Source organism: Callithrix jacchus, chromosome 3 (genome assembly GCF_049354715.1).
Source record: "Callithrix jacchus isolate 240 chromosome 3, calJac240_pri, whole genome shotgun sequence".
Lineage (NCBI taxonomy): Eukaryota > Metazoa > Chordata > Mammalia > Primates > Cebidae > Callithrix > Callithrix jacchus.
Genome location: NC_133504.1, coordinates 76,586,823 through 76,608,867, shown reverse-complemented (window position 1 = coordinate 76,608,867; position 22,045 = coordinate 76,586,823). Strand labels below are relative to the sequence as shown.

General features: G+C 38.2%; 1 protein-coding gene across 1 annotated transcript in view; it reads right to left on the bottom strand.

Annotated features, from left to right (window-relative positions):
• Window positions 1-17,483: 17,483 nt before the first annotated feature.
• The window catches only part of TNIP3 (TNFAIP3 interacting protein 3), a 62,268-nt gene continuing 57,706 nt past the window's right edge, over window positions 17,484-22,045 (bottom strand). The window contains exon 12 of the mRNA XM_035293031.3: window positions 17,484-20,121. Coding sequence (XP_035148922.1) covers window positions 20,090-20,121 — 32 coding nt within the window. The 3' untranslated portion in view covers window positions 17,484-20,089. The remainder of the gene's footprint in view (window positions 20,122-22,045) is intronic.

The window sequence follows — 22,045 nt, the reverse complement described above, 5'->3', positions numbered from 1 at the left end:
ACATTTTTGCCCGGGGGGTATTTTTTTTATCATGGTCTGCCCAGTGGGACCACTTTTTGTGGTGTGGGTTTTTACTGCTCTGTCTAAAGCAATAGCTCGCAAAGTGTGATTTTTGCACCAGTAGCACTATCATCTAGAAATATACAAGAACCATAGATTCTCAAACCCCACTCAGACCTCTTCCACAAGCACATGCGTATGCCAGAGGCTGGAAGAGACATGCAAAACAGAAGACTGACATGGAACTGGAGATAGCTCAGTGTGCCCAGAACAAAGAAGTGATGGTAAAGATATGGCTCCATGCTGGCCAACCTGACTTCTGTCTGTGGTCTCTTGCACTCAGGAAACTTGATCCTCCTACACCGAGAGATCCTCTGTGGGGACTGTCCTTATTTCACTCTGCCACTATGGACAGCTCCTCAGCTTACCTATTTACCAGGTGTTACTGTCAGACATTAAGTAGATGGCAGAAAAAGGCAAAGACAGGAGACTCAAAAGGCAGGTTGAATAAAACTAATAGAATAAGGGCTGAGGCAGGAGAATCGCTTAAACCCAGAAGGCAGGGGTTGCAGAGAGCCGATATTGAGCCACTGCACACCAGCCTGGTGACACAGCAAGATTCCATGTCAATAAATAAATAAATAAAATAATGACATGGGTGGAAGATAGTGAGTGAATACAAGAAAAGACCACACAGGACCAAAAAGCCTAATGGAGGTGACTGAAAGTTACAAGTACTCAAGATATGAACCAAGAAATTAGCGGGGGAAAAAATAAGGAAAATTACCAGCATGCCACATCGGTTAGCAACAACAGAAAAGATTACCTGGATAGCTGTATTTAGCATTGACCTGGAGGATTAAAAGCAAATTTGCTTGAGAAGAAAGCGGATTAGGATAAGGCTACAGAGTTCTGGAGCAGGATAACAATGTTCTGAGCAAGAGATTTGGCTTCAGTAATAAAGAAAGAGAAAATCTTACAGGTGAAGATTCTTATTTCAAAAATATTTAAAACAGGAATAACACGTGGCTACTTCATGGGAACTTGCCTGCTGTACACAGCTATGGTGTCTCTACTGCCTTTTGGCCTCATAATTGCTCACCCTCTTCTTTTCAACAGGGCCTCCCACTTCAAAGAATATGATTAATGTGGTAAATGGAATTGGGTGAGAACAAAATATTGAAATTCCAGCATTTCTGTAGTAAAGGCAAAGGCTTTAAAAGGATTGGTTACTTAAGGTCTTCTACATCATACCGACCACATTATTTTTAAGTTGTGATTACAAGAACACACAGCAACTGGGAGACTGTTTAGTGAATGTTACAGTGTTTGTTAAGAAGTTAAGCAGCACAAGAGAGCTTCTCCTCTGTGTTATCCAGGTGGGGTGTAGGTAAAATCTGTTCTTCTGCTAAGTGTCTCTCAGTGTGCAATGAAGCACTGGGAAGACTGTTAAAACAGACTGATAGGCCCCCAGTCTTCCAGTTTCTGATTCATATTTTGGAGTGTGATCTGAGGATCTGCATTTCAAACATGTTCCCAGCTGATGTTGATGCTGCTGGTCTGAGGACTATGCTTTGATAACCACAGTTTGCAAACATGAATCATCTCATTTCTTGTAATAGGAAATCAGTGTTTAAAATGGCAAAAGTAACGGATTCTGGACAGTTCCTAAAGCTGTGTGATAATGCCCATAAGTGAAGACCAACACCCGAGAAAACGTGTGCACCTCTCACTCTGCAGCTGAGAGATATTGCCAAATTTATCCCTGCTGCTTACCGATGATTTCATACACAACATGACAGGTGCAATACAGCAGCGTTTCAAAAATTTTACCTCAGTGAAAGAGAGTTGATTGTAAAGTTAAAGGCTGATTGAGTCATAGCAATTAAATGGAAGAGGTGAAAAAAATAAACTTCTTTTTATTTTTCTATTAAATGATTTAAAAAATTTTCTTGCACCCGAAGCGAGAATGATACCCCTAGACCAATGAGCCTCCTGTGTGATTTAAAAAATTTTCGAAAGGTAAATTTGAAGGCATGTATTTGCTCCAATCATGAATCAGAGTGATACTTGTGTGACACATATCTTTGAATGCGCCACTCTGTATTTGAAGAACTCTGTCAGTTGGAAACAAAAACAGAGAGAATAGCACAGAATAGACTTCCTGGTGATGTCCACAAGCAAGTCTGGGAACCCATACAAATCTTTCTCAAATCAAAAGAACCACCACTGAGATTCAGCAAGCTACCCCTCACCCAGGCATCATTTAAGCAATTATTTAAGCATTTCTAGATTAAGTGGTTTATTTAGCACCAAACAAACCACTGAAATAATTGGAAGCAGAAATAGCTCTTGCACACCATCCTTCCTTCTTTGAATGCCAAACACCTCTTTTCAGCAAACAGGTTTCATCCTATGAAACAATAATGGATTTGGAATTCCAATGGAATAAGCTCCAACTGGCAAAGGCGTTTTCAACATTTATCTGTGAGTGACCAAGCTTTTCATTAGTCGACATTACTCATGGAGATTGGTATATTAATATGTAACCTTCAGCCTGTAAGCTAATTTGGGAAAGCAGTAGGTGACAGAGTCCTCTTTCAAATGGGATAAGTTCACTGTTCCTCTGAAAAATAGCACTGTTGGTTCTGAAAATAAAAATGTGTAGGCACTGAATAAGTATCATAGGGAAACATTATGGAGTCTTATTAGGAATGCTGTTGGAAGTAGCTGTTGTGGGAGGGTGGAGCTCGTTCCTTTAAGAGGAACGTTGTGACTATTGAGTTAGCTCTCAGCTCCTCTCATTAAAAGGGACTTAAATGAAGACTCCTGACTGCGAAGGGGAAGCCAGCCAGGCTGGGTGAAGGAGGAGGCTTCTGCTAACAAGCCTGGTATGGGGGCTTACACAGAAAACTGGCACAATCAACTTCCTTTGTTGTTTCTACATGGACTGATGTATGGGAGAGAAGGCCCTGATGGGTTAGGGTTATCCCTTTTGAAGGAGCCCTAGAAAAAAGCCAGATGCTAAAGTAAAGACCAGCTGAGATCAGTGGGACATAGCCTCTGCAGCACCCTTTAGTTATGGCCCTGTCATACCAGAGGGGGAAAAAGAAATCCATTTGTTCCCCTTCTGCTTATACGCCATGCGTGTGTGGTGTTAGTATCTTGAATGTGCCCATATAAATGCAAAAGGCTAAGACCAATGTAGAACGTTAACCACACACACAAAGGAACCTCCATTAGCCCTCTTTCCATGATGTCAGTGTTTTGAAGGCACTATTATTCTCCTCCCTGAATATAGGGTAAACCTAGGTAACCACAAATACCAGACAGAGTGATCAGGAAAAGACTCAGTCTAGCCCACTTCAGTCAAGAAGCTAATGTTCTTTCATGCACGCACTTTGAGCTCAGCGCCTTTGTGATGTTAGTGCTTGCGAGTATTTGGGACTTTCCAAACATGGAGAATAACTTGATCCCTACAGCTTATTCCTTACTGCTTAGCCTTCAGAAAATGAGCCAAAGGAAAATATATTCAAAATTGAAAATAATTATTGCAAAACTCTTCTCATGAGGCAAGTTTGAATTGTTATCCATGGATTTGATTCTCTCTTTTAGACCAACAGTGTCTTGAAAGTGCTACACAACCAACGGGAAAGGGCTGGAGAAAAAGCTGAAAGATTAGGATCCTGGGAACCGGAAATGACACAAGCAGTGATGGAGATTTTCAGAGTCTACCATTATAACCTCATGATTTTGTTACTTTGAAGTGATTTCTAAAGAGATGTGTTTATTGCATCAAAGCAAGACAGTTGATTTTTTAGAATATCTATTATCGATACTAACATGGGCGCTTCAGTTTTCCAAACGAGAATTCTTGTCCTATGTTTGGCATTTGTAAAACGGTTTTTCTCTTTGTCTTCAATCATACCAGAAGTTCAGGGAGCTGACGCTAATTTATTTACAAGGCTCTTGTAGTCTTGATCTTGGTCTTGTTGAGTAGTATTGTGTCTAGTCATCCAAAGTATATCTGCTGCTTTCATTTCAACTGTATTTTAACGCAAAGCTTATTGTCAAGGTAGCTTATTTAAATTGTTAAACAACCTTCAACCATTTTTTGGTCAGTCTCTGGAACTGCATGTTTAATTCTTTTGTGAAAGAAACATGCTGAGTCACAGCCATCATGACATTATTCATTGTCTAGGTAGACTGCTTCTCAAGACCCAGGCATAATTGTTCATTGTGTTCTAGACAACCTACATGTATGTAGAGCAAAAACCACCACCATCAGCAGCACCACCAGCTCGACTACCACCAGGACACTGGACAGGGAATGAGGAGATTTCAAGACATTGAGCTAAAAATAAAGAAGGTCTTCCAATAAGAAGATTCTGGAAAGAATTAAAAACAAAGAATTTATTTTAAAGTGCCAAAAAAAAAATCTTTTTTTTTTTTCTGACAGAGTCTCACTCTGTTGCCCAGGCTGGAGTGCAGTGGCACGATCCCAGTTCACTGAAACCTCCACCTCTCAGGTTCAAGTGATTCTCTTGCCTCAGCCTCCCAAGTAGCTGGGATTACAGATACCTGCCACCATGCCTGGGTAAATTTTGTATTTTTAGTTGAGACAGAATTTCACCATACTGGCCAGGCTGGTCTCAAACTCCTGACCTTAGGTCAGCCGCCCACCTCAGCCTCCCAAAGTGCTGTGATTACAAGCATGAGTCACCATGCCCCACCCATTTTTAAAGCATTTCTAAAGACATCTGAGAAGACTGCTGGATGGAGTATTACAGCATTTCTAGGAAACTAACTCAGAACCAATGCCTAGCAGTGCTTTATTCATGCTGATGCTACACTTAGCTGAAACGTGACTACTGATAGTTACTGTTTCTGAATGCCTACTATGTGCTAGGTGATTTACAAAAGTTAGTAATCTTTCAAAAACTCTGTAAAAAAGAGAAAAGATTGAGTAAAATTGCTTAAGATGGCCCAAATAGTAAGTAAAAGAACTAGGATCTAACAGGTGTGTTCAATTAAAAATCCCATGTGTTTTCCACCATAACTCCTTGCCAGTATTATCTTTTTTCTATAAGAAGAAGAAACAATTGTTTTAATATATTTCTGAACAAGCTTATCTTTTCATTTTGAAAATTTCTGAGGGCATGATTCATTATAATAGGAAGTTTGGTATTCCAGACACCGGTAAAATAATGGATGCCTTTCCAAAGGATTGCAACCCTTTTCTCCATTGATTTCACTAAATTTCACATAGGCTCCTTTTTACAGCACTCAACTACAGAATTTAACTTTTTCTAGATTTCTAATGGAAAGTATTCTTATTTTAAATAAGACTATGCATTTTCTACATTTATGACATTAATTGTTAAATGTACTAATTATGAACATTGAACTTCAAAAACTTATGTTAAGTGGTGGCACCAACTGACAGCATATGACATTGCAATCTAATGTCACCAGAATCATTCTTAGCATTTTAGAATACAAAGAAACTGTTCGGTCAAATTATAAAACTACAAGATATATATTACTGAAGGAATACGGTGTATCTGGAGTATAAGTAGTCACAGAATTTGCATGGCACATTTTTGACATCTAATTTTATTCAGTATCTATGTATGAAAGCAAAGATATATTATGACTTAGACTGCAAACTTGGCCTGTATTTTTAATTCATGATGGAAATCTTCCAAAAGAGTCTATGTTCTTAACACATTCGTTATCATCTTGCTATTAGAGGGTATCCAGTGAAAAACTTTTAGAAATACTGGGTCTAGCTCATCTCTCTTCTGTGAGAGACAAGGAAATGATGTTTCCAGCTCTGGGTCTGGGTTTGAAATAGGATTGGAGAAGATAGAGTTTCAATCTTTTATATTCTTTTCATCAGAATTAATCACAGGACTTTCATTTGTATAGTATAATTCAAAATAACTAGAAGAGAAGAATTGTAATGTTCTCAACACAAAGTAAAGATAAATGTTTGGGGTGATGGATGTCCCAATTACCCTGATTTGATCATCACACATTGTATAGAGGCATTAAAATATCACATGCACTCCCAAATAGGTATAACTATTGTATGTTGATTAGAAACTTAGAGGAAAATGTTAAATTTGGGGTATGATCAACATTTCAGAAGAGTTTGGGGAATGTAAGAAGTTCCATGACCCTGAAAATTGATAGCAATGCTAGAATAATTTAGCTCCTCTGAGACACCTTTGCAAGTTCTCAAACAACTATGAATAACATCCAGTAGTACACTGGTGAACCTGGTAATCTCTTTTGCTGGAATATTTTAAAATCAATTTTACTTGAAGGAACTTTTGATTGCAAATATACCATTACTTTCATCATATAAGACAACAGATAACTCAACATTGCTAGGGTTATAACACAGCCAACATTCTGAAATACATTTATTTCATATAATAAAGATACTAAAATTTAGGCCAAATTTTAAAGTTCAAAGAATAGCTTTGAAATAAGACCACAGATGAGAGTCTAAGGGACTAAGGGTCTGATGGTCTAAGGGACTAAGATGTAGCCTAGCAATAGGCCAACCACTTCAAAAGTTCCAGATGGTTGCCCAAACTGAAATCATAGACTGAGGTTGGTAAAAATAAGAACTGAAAACATCTAAGGATGCATTACTTCAGTAAACAACCAAGCCTGACTTAAAAATGTGCAAATTAGCTGTTACCATATTGCTGAAGAGGCAGGCTTTTGGCTTTTATTCAAAATGGATTTACTTAACTATTCTCATATTATTAGACATACTTTTGCATAAAACTTTGATCATATTATTAACTCTTTAATTTAGATTTATAGAAGTGGACTTTACTTTACTGGATCAAAAAACAGGAACATGTTAAGACATCATATGTGGCATATATTGCTTTCCAGTAAAGGTGAACAAATTTACATTCTCATCAGCAGTATATGAAAGTTCCATACTCATTTTAGATAGTAGATATGAGTAAATGTTCACCAAATATTTATTAAATGTGTTAAAAAATAATTAATTTGCCTATTAAGCATGTTAGCTAATTGTTTATCATATTTGGTGCATTTGTTTTTCTTGTTTACATATTATATATTTTTAAAAATATTTACACGTATGCTGCATGTAAGTACCACATATGGTATTACGATTTTTACATATGTATTTTTCTGGTTTATATTTACATTTTATGTTAGATTTTATGGATCAAGTTTATTGATTTTTTTGTTATGTTAAATATAGCTTTTAAGGATTTACTTATTTATTTATTTATTTTGAGATGGAATCTTTCTCTGCCACTCAGGCTGGAGTGCAGTGGCATCATCTCTGCTCGCTGTAAGCTCCACCTCCCGGGTTCAAGTGATTCTCCTGCCTCAGCCTCCTGTGTAGCTGAGATTACATGCATGCACCACTATGCCTGGTTATTATTATTATTTTGTATATTTAGTAGGGACAAAGTTTCATCATGTTGGCCAAGCTATTCTCGAATTCCTGACCTTAAGTGATCTGCCCATCTCAGCCTCCTAAAGTGCTGGGATTTCAGGCGTGAGCCACTAGGGTTTTATATTTTTAATTTACCATCTAGTCCATCTATAATATGTTCTTCAACTATGATGTGTCCTTAAAACATTTTTGTTTAGAAATCCATGTGATATATTTTCTGAGCTCCTATATACAGTGTGTGTGTGTGTGCGCATGCACGTGTGTGAGAAAGAGAGAGAGAAACATTCACACATGTTACCAGATTTTGGCAAGTACATTGGTTCACAACATTTTCTCTGCAAAACTTTATGGGACTTCTCTCTCACTTTTGGAAGCCACTCTGGCCACAGATGGATGCTGTCTCCATGTAGAAGGCTCAGTGATGTATCCCTGACCCTGTGAGGGCCATGCAGTCCAACATCACTGGATCTGGATCAATAAGAGGCGTTCCATGTGAAGTGTAATCTTCAAAACACCCAAGGAAGTGATTGTCAGTGGAAAAGAAAGAAGGAAAAGAAGCTTTTTTTCTTAGGAAAGTTGGTGAAGAGCAACAATGAAATGCCATGATTCTGTTGAATGCCAGGAGCATAACAAAGCAGACAGCCCCTTTCCATTGTGGGCTATTGGAGCTGACCTGATACAATTGAAGAATACTGTACAGAGATGCGTCTTATGCTGTAAAGTATGTGCTAAGATCCAAAAACTCAAGAAAATAACTTAATGACTCTTACTCCAGGAAGAGCCATAATACATGGAAATTTTCAGAAATAATTCTCTGCTGGCCTGGTTGATGGTCATGATGCAGCTAGAGTGGCTGCTCATTTGGCAAAGATGGCTTCGATGCTTCAAGGACATTGACACTAAGGCTGGTTTTTGGCTGTAATGTTCCTGGGGTTCCTAATGAATGAAGCTAATTGGTTTTGCTCACAGAGTGACAGGTGATGACTCTTCTTTGGTATCCTCCTTCCTCCACCTCACCAATCAACCTCCTACCTTCACTCTTTCTTTCTTTTTTTTTTTTTGAGACGGAGTTTCGCTCTTGTTACCCAGGCTGGAGTGCAATGGCGCGATCTCGGCTCACCGCAACCTCCGCCTCCTGGGTTCAAGCAATTCTCCTGCCTCAGCCTCCTGAGTAGCTGGGATTACAGGCATGTGCCACCATGCCCAGCTAATTTTTGTATTTTTAGTAGACATGGGGTTTCACCTTGTTGACCAGGATGGTCTAGATCTCTTGACCCATGATCCACCCTCTTCGGCCTCCCAAAGTGCTGGGATTATAGGCGTGAGCCACCGCCCCAGGCCTTTCACTCTTTCTATCTATTCCCTCTTCCTCCTACTCCCAGACACTTGTGAAAACAGGAAATTGTGAAAAGACAGCTTAGATGAGAGGAGAAAGAATTTATTTGTAAGCTTATTACATTCTGAGTTGTGTCTTATTCTAGCAATTCACAGTACAAGAACACGAAAATGCCACACCTGTGTGACTGTTACTAACTTTTCCAAATTGCCATATTCTTAGCAATGAATTTGGATATCTTTTATAAAAAATCTGAAATGCATTTAGATGTCATGTTTATAGGTGCAAAAGAACTTTCAGAAAGTTATCTGATGAAAATTTTTTTTATTATAAGCTTAGTTCTTTCACCATTAAATTTCTGTTAGAATAATTCAATTGTTCACCTATTTTATGCTATGCTTAGAAATTAATAAATATACCAAATTAGGATTTACTAGAGAAAATAGAATATTAATTTTTAAATTGTGAGATCTATAAAAGTTTTCACAGATTAGCCATAGAGGAAAGAACACTTGAAGTATATACTTCCTATCAGTAATTTCTTGTCACTTAAACAACAGTTTCAAGTATATCTTTGACATATTCGTGCTTTCAATTTTTGAAATAACCTAATTAGGAACTGAGATGCATACTCTGTCAAAACTAATTGACAACCTGATTGCCTCTTGAAAGTTGTAGGTTCCTTGCAGACATTAATATCAGAAATATGCCTGAAGCTACTTTACTCTGAAATATTGTCAGACCTTCAAAATTTCTCTGCATAACCTATAAGTTAGGTTTCATCAGGATGCCTAAAAACTATAACATGAGATCAAAAGCTGTCATTCTGCTAGATTTCTAACTCTATAACCACACTCATGATTTAGTTTCTCCTTAAGTGATACACTGTTTCTCTAAAGGAGATCATCTTAAAAACACTGGAATCAGAGTTTTACTTACAATATTTCAGAATTGCAAAATGAAAATTTTAAAAAGGATTTTGTGTAATGGCCAAAAGACAAAATGCTCTTAGATTTCAAAAGTAAGCACTTCTGACTCAAGTGGTCCTCAGCTTTGAATTGTGGCCTGTGTAATATGAAACTAGTAAACCTTCAGAATTTTGAAACTGGTAGATAAACTCTCAGAGAGGCAGACTCCTTGAATGTACCATTGCTACATTCTAACTAACCCTAGATATGGGAGTACTTTGATGTATTTTTTTAAATGCCAGTATATTACTAAGAAATAAGGTACTTTTATTGGCTTACCATAAATTAAGATATTTTGGAATAATTTACGTAAATTTAATGTAATTATAATATTTTTCTCTAATTTAAATTGTCAAACTTTGACAGCATATCTAGTGTGTATTATATAATGAAGGCAAAACTAGTACAAGCACTGAAAGACCAAGGAATATATTGAAAATTAAAAGAAACTTCAGTCTCCCCTTGCTTCACTGCCTTCTCCCATGGCTGCTAGTAATTTTCCTCTGACAATAGAAAGCGTAGGAAGTATCTCTATTTCTTTCTTGTCACCCATCACTGTACATATAGTACAGTTTTCTGAAAATGAAAGAAACTTCTAATAAACGATATTGACAAACAGTAACATACAAAATAGATAAGTGACCAAAATAAGAGGATATGTGTAGAATTGACCAACTATCCACAAAGGTACCAATTTACAGAAAACTTTGAAGCCACCAGGAATTTTAACCTCTCATTAAGGAGCTACTCTGTGTTTAAATTAACATTTTACGACAGAATGACTGGAAATTTTTTAATGATGGAGTTTAGTTTTGCTGGAAAGAATCACTATCATCCCACTGGTTTTTTAAGTAAAATTCATGTGGTATAGTTCTTAAAAAAGGAATTCTATTTTCTATGGTTTATTTGTTAATAACTGATTAAAATGTCAAGTATATGCAAGTAAGCACTTGGGAAAAAGAAATGAAGAAATTAGACACGGGCTCTGGGGCTCTTACTTTACTGTAACTTTTTCCAAATTTGCTTCATTAAAATATCTTCTTAAGGAGCTTTGTTAGATTTAAGAGAAAACTCAAATGAGACATTGTCTTATTCTTTATTGTAGTGTTTTCCACTTTAAAATATATTAAAATTTACTGCACTGTGATTCAGGGTAATATTCTGTAAGACTGACAAGCATAACATTTGAATCAACTCATCTGATTATATCATATTTGATTATATTCTTTTTTTCTGATATTGTTTAAATGTTAAATTGCTTTGTGAGTTTCCAAAGGGAGCATATTATATGCAATATTTTTTCAATTTAATTTGATCATATAAACCTCTGTTGTTGTTACTCCTGCTGTTTTTTTTTTTTTATGGATTAGAGGTTTCAGTGGGATGGGAAAATCACAAGGAATCAGTTGTTCAGAGGAATGTATTGAGTAGAGGTGAGGAACTAGGATGTTGAAAAGTAAAAAAAGGAGAGAAGGAGAGGAAGAAAGAGGAAGAAAAAGAGGGAGAGAGAACAGGAATATTGCTTCATTCTAAAAATGGGTATTAATACACACACACACACACACACACACACACACACACACGTATATTCCCAAAAATACCCTTGACATAAACTCTCTGAACTTTAACTCCCACATTTGTGATTAATCAAGATTCTTTCCTTTAAAACTAGAGAAACTAACTCTGTCTGACTGGAAGAATTGATGGAGAGATACTGACTGATTCAGAGATGACAGGGAAGCTATAGGACAAGGTGCATCTTAAGGGGCCTAGGTAGCAACAATTACCTCACCAAGGTACCTTCCTTGGTAGGGTACATGACCTTTACCGAATGGAAGTCCCAGTGCTAGCAAAGGAGTGTCCAGTCGGCCTGGTTTGGATCACATGGTTATACTTTGCCCACGAGAGGGTAGAGAGTACTTTGGATCAAACTGGGTCCAGTGGAGAAACATAATTTTTCTAAACGATATGGAGGTGAGTGAGCAAAAAATTAAGCAAGCTACCTGCCTCTCTGGGGTCTTTTAATGGAGTATTAAATTGGAATAGTTTTCCTCAAAGAGAAAGAAAACTCTTCACTTATTTTTTTTATCATTCTTGGAGTATGCACATACATACAAACCAAAGATAAATAAGAAAAGATATTCCTAATAACTTAGGTTTGTACAGCCTGTCCTGAAGATTTGTGGAGTCATAGAAAAGGGTTGCATTCATAGAATTCCACTAAAAGCTCCTATCTAGTATTTGTGTATCCTACCACAAATTTGCTTAAAGTTTAAAACTCGTAATTGACAAAGGGTTTCATACTATGTCTAAGACTGAATTATTAATAGGAGGTATTCCCATTTGTAAATGAAGAAATTAATACATTGTAACCCAAGTTTTCATCCCAGGCTTACATAGATAGTACAATTTATTACAGTATTTGAAAATTTTGTGATTTTATTCATAACTGTCTGTTGAGAGAGAATTGTTCCCATTACTCATGTCCTACAAGCAGAGGAATTGGATGCCTTAATTCTAGACTATACTTGCAAAACTAATTTTGTGGTGAATAGACTTAGAAGACAGTGTCTCCTGGAATTAATAGCATACAGGTTAAATGTCTAGTATAATGAAGATAATGTCCTCTTACTAACCATTGCAAAGACTTGAGTTCTCTAAGCTCAGGGTTCCTTTTCTGTGATGCAGCCTACTGCTTGCGTAGGCATCACTTGGCCTTCTTTACTCACCCTGTGGAAGTTAGGGGTCGGATAACTGGTCCAAGAAAGTGATAACACCATGACTACTGCCATCGCTATGAGTCATGAAGTCTCTGTCTCTGATCCAGGAGACTCCTATCCTCTGCCAGCATCCATGAAACCAAGGTGGGCTCACCCGTTATCTTGTAAGTAGAATAAAGTCTCAGACCTTTAACAGTTCTTGGCAACATCTTATTAACCTTTTCAACATTGACTTTTGTCTTCATAGATACAGAAACCAGAGGATTTATTGAGCCCCTGCCATGTGCGAGCCACCATGTTAAGCTTATATGCATTTTATAATTGAACCCTTAAATGGTCCCGCAGAGTCATAGCTATTGTCTTCATTTTAAGCCTCGGCACTTGAAAAAAGTTAAATTCATCAGAATTCATCTTAGAAAGAGCCCTGCAATATTTTTGGTTTGTTTTCTGGTGATAGGTTGCATTAGTCATTCTTTTGGTAGAGGGTAAGACCTCAAGGACACACTGAAAACTAAGTGATGGTCATTAAGCAGCTATACTGATCACAAAAGGAGACATTTTTATTACTACTGCAGAGAGGGAAAGAGTAGAAAGTTAGAGAAGATGTTCAGAGGCGAGACACTAAATGGAGAAAAGCAGACAAGAAAATAAAAATAAAAACAATACAATAAAGTTGTGGTGGAGGAGAAGGCAAGATACACAAATACTAGATAGGAGCGTTTAGTGGAATTCTATGAATTCAAGCCCTTCCCATGGCTCCACAAGTCTTCAGGACAGATTGTATAAACCACAATAATATCACTGCAGAGGGCGGATGACTTGCGGCACCTCTGAAAGGTTCTGGTTTTCACATACAAGTTTACATCCAGATTCATATGAGCTTTTGAGGTAATGGTGAGATGGTGAAACAGAGAGGACAGTTCACATCAGAGGGGCTGGAAGCCTTCAACTAACATCTGGGAGGCTTACTCAAGGAAATTCTGAAGTTCACAGAAATTCTGTGTTTTTGTCAAACACCTAGAGTTACTTGCAGTGCTGCACCTTGGAGATATAAAAATAAATAAAGTTCCTGTTCTCTAGGAGCAAACAGCTAAGCAAGGGAAACAGGCATGGAAACAAAATAGTTGATAAAACAATGTTATTGGTAAAATGCTGACTAAACACGTGAAGTTGGTGTAATTGGTAACATAGGAGGGAAAATGAATAAATGGCTTGGGGAAGACTTCTCTGTGGAAGGGGGCTGCTGACTATGGCTGTGAGAGGATGCTCTGGGGAGAGCTGCTGGTTGTAAACCTCTTGGAAGTCATAATAAGGAGTTTGTCTCTATAGATTATGGGTTTTAAAATTTTTAAAAACAGGGCCCCCTTTTTGTCAGATAAACTCTTAAATGGAGCTCTAGTCTACAAATCAGATAAAAGTGGAGCTTCTGCCTAGGCGCAGTTGCTCACGTCTATAATCCCAGCACTTTGGGAGGCTGAGGTAGATAGATCACCTGAGGTCAGGAGTTCGAGACCAGCCTGGACAACATGGGGAAACCCCATCTCTACAAAAAATACAAAAAGTAGCTGGGCACGGTGGTGGGCACCTGTAATCCCAGCTACTCAGGAGGCTGAGGCACCACAATCTCTTGAACCTGGGAGTTGGAAGTTGTAGTGACCTGAGATCGCACCACTGCACTCATTCCAGCTTGGCCGACAGAGTGAGACCTTGTCAAAAAAAAAAAAAAAAGAAAGAGAAGAAAGAAAGAAAGAAAAAGAAAGAAAGAAAGAAAGAAAGAAAGAAAGAAAGAAAGAAAGAAAGGAAGGAAGGAAGGAAGGAAGGAAGGAAGGAAGGAAGGAAGGAAGAAAGAAAGAAAGAAAGAAAGAAAGAAAGAAAGAAAGAAAGAAAGAAAGAAAGAAGCTTCTCTGAGTTAGGTAGAGGACCAGGACCCTGAGCACTTAACTCTCCATAGCCCCGGTAGTGGCTCTTAGAACTGCTTCTGGGACTCCCATTATACACGCTGGAGAACACAAGAGCCTGCTTCTATCAGCTTTACTGGGCTGCCAAAGGGTGGAACATAAACTACCTGATTATTGATTTGAATTTTGTTCTTTCCATTTCCCTATCCTATTGCTCTTGTTTGTGAGTGTATGGCATCTGTAAAGGGATTTACTTTTCACCAACATGACTTATATCTGCCCACTATCCCTTTAAAAGGCCTAAGCAATTACAGAAAGCCTTGGTTATGCATGATTGTTTTCTTCAGTGTATACTAGAATAGGGAGCTCCCCAAGTATTCTACTGCATACACATACCTTGCTGAGGGATGTTCGAGAAAAGAATTTGGGTTCCATAGCTGGAGTAGCTCAGTGTGGAGCCAGAGCAGCACTGAGATCATCTGCAAAACTGAATTCATTCAGCATGTGCAGCAGTTCAGGGCCCAGTGCTTCTGGATTACTATAAGCCATTCCTGGATAGAGTCACACAGGGGCAAGACAGGGCACCCAGCTGGCATGTGGACTACAGTTGTGAGCCAGGTGAAGGTGCTGCAGGTGTGGACCATGCCCAGGGTGAGGGCTCTGGAGAGGAGCAGGGGGGTTCAAGAGATGTGGGAGCCAGAATGGGCACACCCTAGCAGAGGATGAACAAAGTACTATTTCATAGGTTTCTGGTTTGTGGGACTAGATAAATGACAATGTTGTATATGAGAAGAGTGAATAAACAACAGAGCGGGTGGGTTTAGTAGGAAAATTCCATTTGGGACACTGAATTCTCTATTAGGAATCACGAGAGGTCTGGATTGAGAAATGGGAATCTGGAGATCTCAAATAAGTTACCATATATCCTGAGATAACTTTGAGATTATACTGTCTACGTCCATTCTAACATCCATCTTGCCTTTCTGAAACTTCGATTACCTGAAAGGAATATGAGGACAGTATGAACAAAGAAATAAAGGTTGAAGGAAAAGACGTGGTAGCAGTCCAAAGAATTCAGGAGAGTTCAGGAAGTGAGAGGACATTAGGTCCTCCCAAGAACGGAGGAAAATAAACTATATGGGTTTAAACAGCATCAAAGGAGGAAGAGAGTCCATTCTCATTCTTTACCTGCCACATCTTACCCAATATTGGAACCCCTAGAGATAAATGCAAAGTATCTCAGCCTAGGCCAGACCCTGAGATCTCACACGTTGTCCCTCAGTCTCCCTTCCCAGGGCCAGGACGGAGCCATGAGGGTGGCAAACGTGCAAGAGGTGATATGCTCAGCAGTGTAGCCAGCACTGACGCCTCCTAAATCCTCTCCAAATATGAACACGTCAGGACCAGGGTGCTGCACTAACGATTCTCACTCCCTCATTCTTGTTCTTAAGCTTGATTGTTCCTGTGAAATGCTGCATGTGCCAACTGAGTGTTGTCTTCCTTTAAATGCCTCGACGAACCAGATTTGCCAGGAGGTATTAAGAGAGAGGTTTTCTTCTTTTGATTAATTTTTCTATTTTTCTTCTGCTTCAGCCTCACCCACGCCCCTGCCTGCAGAGGCAGCTGTGAGTGGAGTAGCTGCATTCTTGCCGGCTCTGCATGTGGCTTTGGTGGATGGATGTGGGTCATTATCCTAAGGCTAAGAAGTTTCCCTACGGATGGGGAAATGGAGTCTGAATTTCATCTAAGCACACTCACTTGTACCAGCAAAGAGCAGTCTCAGGAACAGCAGTTAACAAGATGTTGTCTTCCAGAAAATTAATTCTGAGGGATAAAAGTACATAAGGAAGCCCCAAGAGTTGGGTTTGGTTTACCAAAACATGTCAGCAGCCTCATTCATTGTACTCTTCCTTCAGATGCTGGTATGGAATAAAGTGAAGGGGGGGCAGGCAGAAATATTTTAACTTCTGAGTGCAGTACACAAAACAGTGAGATTCACAACCACCCATCCCCACATTAAAAGTTCCCTCACATTACTTAACAATTACTGGCAAAGTTAATTGGTTCTAGAACTCAACATTATTACTCTCTGGAGGAATCTTAGCATGGAGTTAGTCAGTATTCTTGCCAATATATTATACACATGAGGATTTGAGATAAAATGAAAAAATATTAGCTTTGCTATGCAATTTTTTCCATTGGAATCAACTTACCCAGTCACAAATGGAGAACCCAGGAACCTGTAGCGTTGTCTCCAAGACTGGGGAGGCAGAGGCAGAGTATGTGCCTGGTGTGTATATTTGGGGTGTGTAAGCATGTGTGATGAGTGTGGTTTGTATCTGTGGTGTGTATGAGTATGCGAAGTGTGTGTGTGTGCGTGCGTGTGCTGACAGAAGCTTCCTTTTCTATGAAATTGCAAAGATAGTGAGCATAATTGCTCTTAGAGCAAAAGACCAATGAAAGTAAAGAGGGAGATATGTAGGAAAGAAAGTAGACAAAGGAAATTCTTACTAAAATTATTGAAAAGTAGGGATCATAGCAAATATTTTCTTTTCTTTTGAGCTGTGTCATTGGGACTTCAGCAAATTGAAGCCAGAGAAGGAAGGATCAGAGTATGGCTGCGGCCGCAATAGCAATGCAACAGATTTTATCTCTCTAGGATGCAATCTTTTAGGATTCCTCAGGGAGATGAGAAGAAAAGTACTAGAAATTTAAAAAAGAGCAAGGGGACCTTCAAGTTAGGAGAATAATGTTTGGTAAACAACTCTGTCCTCCCTTCTCAAAGCGGATTCAACCAAGAACAGCGCATAGAGACAGAAGCACTAGGAGATGTGGGCTACCTACACATTTTTAGAAATAAGTTGGTATTTAAATAGTAATTGTTTAATTGATTACCAAATTGGTAATTCATATATCTTTTAGATTTGATTCTGTTAGTGACTGAGCCACATTAAAAGTGTTGGTACATGAATGTTGATCATTTATGCCCATGCTTGCATTACGTAGTGCACTTTAACATTAAGTATACATTTTTATTTTCCCACGTAGTAGCCTAAATGAGATGATACTTCTCTTAATTCAGGAGGCCACTTACAAATCTCATTCTGTATAGTATTTTTAATAAAATATTTTCTTTTAAGAAGCGTGTTCCTGTAACGCTACTTGATGAAAACACAAAAGAATCACAAAAATAAGTAGAACTTGCCAAGGTAATCCAGAAGGCAGAATTGTAGCATGCCAAAAATTAGGCGCTCCCAGGTTCAAGACAGTTTTGAATCTTGGCTCTACCATTTACTTGCCTTGAATCAAAGATCAAAATCTCCTGATTACCAAGAACCTAAAATTCACTTGGTTTTACATTTCCTAAGAACGGATCCTGTGACTCCCTCTCCTTTCAAAGGGACATAGCTATCCCTCACACAATTTCCACAAGCTGTGTATTATTAATAACAAAGTAAGAGTCACAGCTGAGGGTATAACTCTTATAATAAGGTGAGGCAGAAAAATCCCCAAATAAATGGTATGTGTGGAGGGACACGCGGAGGCGGCTCACTCTCAGGCCAGGGTTGTGAAATCCGTCTTCTGGGAATGGCAGTTGCCCTGAGCAAGGAGTCCTCTTTCCACATTTGTAGTCCCCTGCTGGAGTTCAAATTAAATTAGGTCTCACTTAAATTGGATTTTCTCCCATTACATTAGCATTTCCACAATCTTGCCAAGGTTTGGCAACTTGCTAATTAGTAAGAGGAAGACTTTGGACTGGAGAGTTAAATCACGATTTTCTGCTGCTGAATAGGCCTAGGCCTGGCCTCTCAAGGAGTAGTTTCTTGGATGTTCCTTCAGTTTTCATTCCGTTGGTATACCTCAGTTGGCAAATTTAATCCACCACAAGAAATTGACATTACAATGACTTTTTCACTAATCTGAAGAAATGGAAATTTAGAAATATGCCAAAATGTTTCCATTCATGGGTATTACTTCAGTTAACAGCTGAGTTGCTGACTGATGTCTTCCTAATTCACTTACACTGAAGTAATACCGAGGAATGATTTGTCTCTGATAAATAGTAGCAAAAGCAAGCTTCAGAAAATTAATGTAAGAGAAGGATAATTCTTTCTCAAGAATTATGTTCTAGGGTAGCAAAGGGCTGAACCTGAAAATATTTATTTTCCTAAGGTTCTTTCATCTTCCCATTATATGGAGTTTCAAGTGTATCCAGAAACTGGAATAATAATAATACTTTGAGCTGGAATAAAGTAGCATAATATTTGGAAGCTGAAACTGGATCATTTCAGCAGTATGTTTGGATTGTTTTCTTCAACTGCTTTTTCAGCTTCGCAGTTGCTTTAGGTTTACTTCTAGAAGTATAGACATCCATGGGTCTCACATTTATGAGATATATATATATATATATTCCTAGCAGAATTCTTAGCACAATTCTTATAGAATGGGTAAACTTAATACTTCTAAATCTGCTTAATCTTTAGCGATCTGTCACATCATTATAAGATTCAATTGCAATAAAATTTTAATACATTCGATTTTCATTTTAATTGGCTTGCGAAGTCAGAATTATGGTTTTTCATTAATAATTACTCAAATCCATAGGAAGGAAAAACAGATTTAACTGTAAATCCCTATGTCTGAAATACTTCTGTAAATATATATAGTCACAACATAACCACATAGTCATCACAATCCCATCAGGACTTTGTCTTCCATTTTTAGGGGTGTGGGACACTGTGGGGTAGAGGGTTGGGGGGACCAAGTCTTTCTCACTTCATTTCCCAGGCTGGATGGAGTGCAGTCACGATCTCACTGCAACCTCCACCTCCCAGGGTTCAAGTGATCCTCCCGCCTCAAGCCTCTCAAGTAGCTGAGATTATAGGCGTGTGTCATGATCCTGGCTAGTTTTATAGTAGAGATGGGGCTTCACCATGCTGACCAAGCTGGTCTAGAACTCCTGACCTCAAGCAATCTGCTCACCTTAGCCTCCCAAAGTGCTGGGATTACAGGCATGAGCCACCACACCCAGCCCAAGACTTTTTCATAATCAATTCCTGTGAAGCAGGCTCATAATTTCTCATCATCTTAAAGAAATGATCTCTTTAAGGAATAGCTTCCAATGTACTGTTTTATTTAGAGTGAACCACTTGTTTAACTTAAAGAGGTATATATACTTCTTCAGTTCTATGTTTAGGTTCACTGAAGTCAACAATATCTAGTCAAATGGCTAAAGAACTAAGCCGCTGTAGAAAAAGAAGGGGAGCAATGTTAAAAATTTACAACTGCAGAAGTTTTTACCCAAGGAAACACACACACACACGCAACACACGCACTTTAAATCAACATACAATATCCCTGCACCAAACACTGAGTTGCTTAAATCATAGAATCATCTTTGTGGATCCAAGAGCAATATGCTGAAGAGAGTTTCAAAGAGTCATGCATCATCCATCTGCCAAGTCTCATTTCAAGGAAACTGGAAGTTGTATTTTGTTGTATAATAACTGGCTCCTCAGATTTGATTAGGATCTCAGCTGTCGGAAGCCTTTTCCTGTATGCATGCCAAAGGGAAACATGACTAGGCACAAATAACGCAATAGATGATGTGCCCTTGGGGCAGAAACAAGCCACAGTACAAACAAAGAAGAGGGTCCTCAGCCACGGCTCCCCTCTTGCCTGTTGTCCCTCTCTGTTAGTGTGTGCTTCTACTGATTGACTTTCTTTTCTGAGGAGAAACCTGTAAAAAACAGTAGGAAAATATTTCAGATTAAAAATTAACATTTCATTTCTCTTCTTCTGGCTTAAGGCTAACATAACATTCCAGGATGACAAAAAGAAAAAAGAGTTATGTTATATTCATGAGCTCCCCACAAGTTTACACTGAGAAATCAAGAAGCGGGAAATGGAGGGTTATTCTTTTGAGCATTGACATATGCTTATCATTTTGTGAAATCAGTTGTGGCCTCATTCTAATTATGCCTGAAGAGGAATGTTCTCTACTAATTCTCATTCTTGCTGGCATTCTGGTGGCTTGGGCATATGAAAGTAAGTCATATATATGACTTAGATTAGGTTCAGTGCTTACCCCAGAGAAAGATAACTTGCCATATGTGATCTTTTAAGATATGGGTACTGGGTACATTATTGCCAAAGCTATAGAAAATATATAGAATGATTTGTTGGTGTATAATGAAGACCAGTATGAAAACTCTGGAATATTTTGATAGGATCGGGATAGAATGCCACAAATGAATACTATATGAAAGACAAAGTCAAAGAAGTTTACTCATGGCAACAGGAAAAATTAATCATAGAAATGCCAAGAAACAAAGTGTTATCCTTACTCATGATAACTTAAAAATATGCTGAATGTTTTATACTTGTTGCCCTGCATTTGGTATACCAAAGACATGCTAAATTAACATTTTGCTAACAAAAAAGCGAATAGGAAGATAATAAGTTACTTTTCCAGGCTGAAAAATTAGGTTGCTGAAGACTGTGGTCATTATGTTAAAAAGGTATCTAATATGTTGAGATCATAAATTTGAACGCTGAAGCATAAATTCACTGACCTAAACAATCTGAAGTTAACATTTAATCCGTTAATGATACCTCTCCCTAGGTAGCTTAAATATTTTGAAATTAACTCCTTTGCAATTTGTACAGTGCTCTTGTGAAACAGGTATAGAATTAAGGATCAAGAGCCTCGTACTTTAGATAGAGAGGCTGTGGCCCATTGGATAATCCACAGCAGTATGGAAATCTGAACAAAAACAAAGATAGGTCTTTAGTTTCTTGAAGGGAAGGCAGAATTCCCCTATATGTACAGTGAAGGTGGGAGGAAACTTCTTCCTAAGACTTGGCTCCACAGCTACAATGACAAGGGAAGAGAAACTCCACAAGTGAATCATGGGTCCCTACAGCCCTAGAGTTGGCTTTGCCTTATTGGCTGGTGAAGAACTCTACTCGCAAACTGTGCACTTGATTATTTATTAACGTTACTTTCTGGGCCTTTGTGTTCACAAGTGTTCAGGTTAAACAGCCTGATGCTGAAGTGATCTGAATACAGCCCAGAGACATTGGTGGCAGAGGCCCAGTCTTTATTCCACATCAAGGATGAGCTAAATCTGAAGCTCAGGTGGTCTTAAGGGCTAAATTGGCTAAATGGTCGTAATGGGCTGAAGGAGAGCTGGCTCTGCTCTCTACTTGCCCAGTTACCTCTAAGAATGTGCACAGTTAGGCACGGCCAGTAAGACAACTCAGGAAGAAAATGTTCTTTCCAGTTGGAATGCAATATATATGTATTGTTTCCCTTCTAATAGGTTTTTATCTTCTGTTTAAGACTGTAATTTTATTTACCTGGTGGAATTGTGGCTATTCTAGACTTATTATGTGCATGTTTTTGGTCTAGGATCTATCTATTGATCTGTCTATCTATCTATCTGTTTAGTATTTGCTCATAAAATCCAAGTTTGAATGGAAACATATTTACTACCAGTATTTTCATTTATATACAGACTTTTATATTTTATTTAATATTCCCTTATAAGCTGCCCATTATATGTTAATAGTATTGTAATATGGATAAAAAAACATTTCTGCTGCAATTAAAAATAATTAGAAACAGGCATAAAATTATCAATTGCTAAATGTTGATAAAT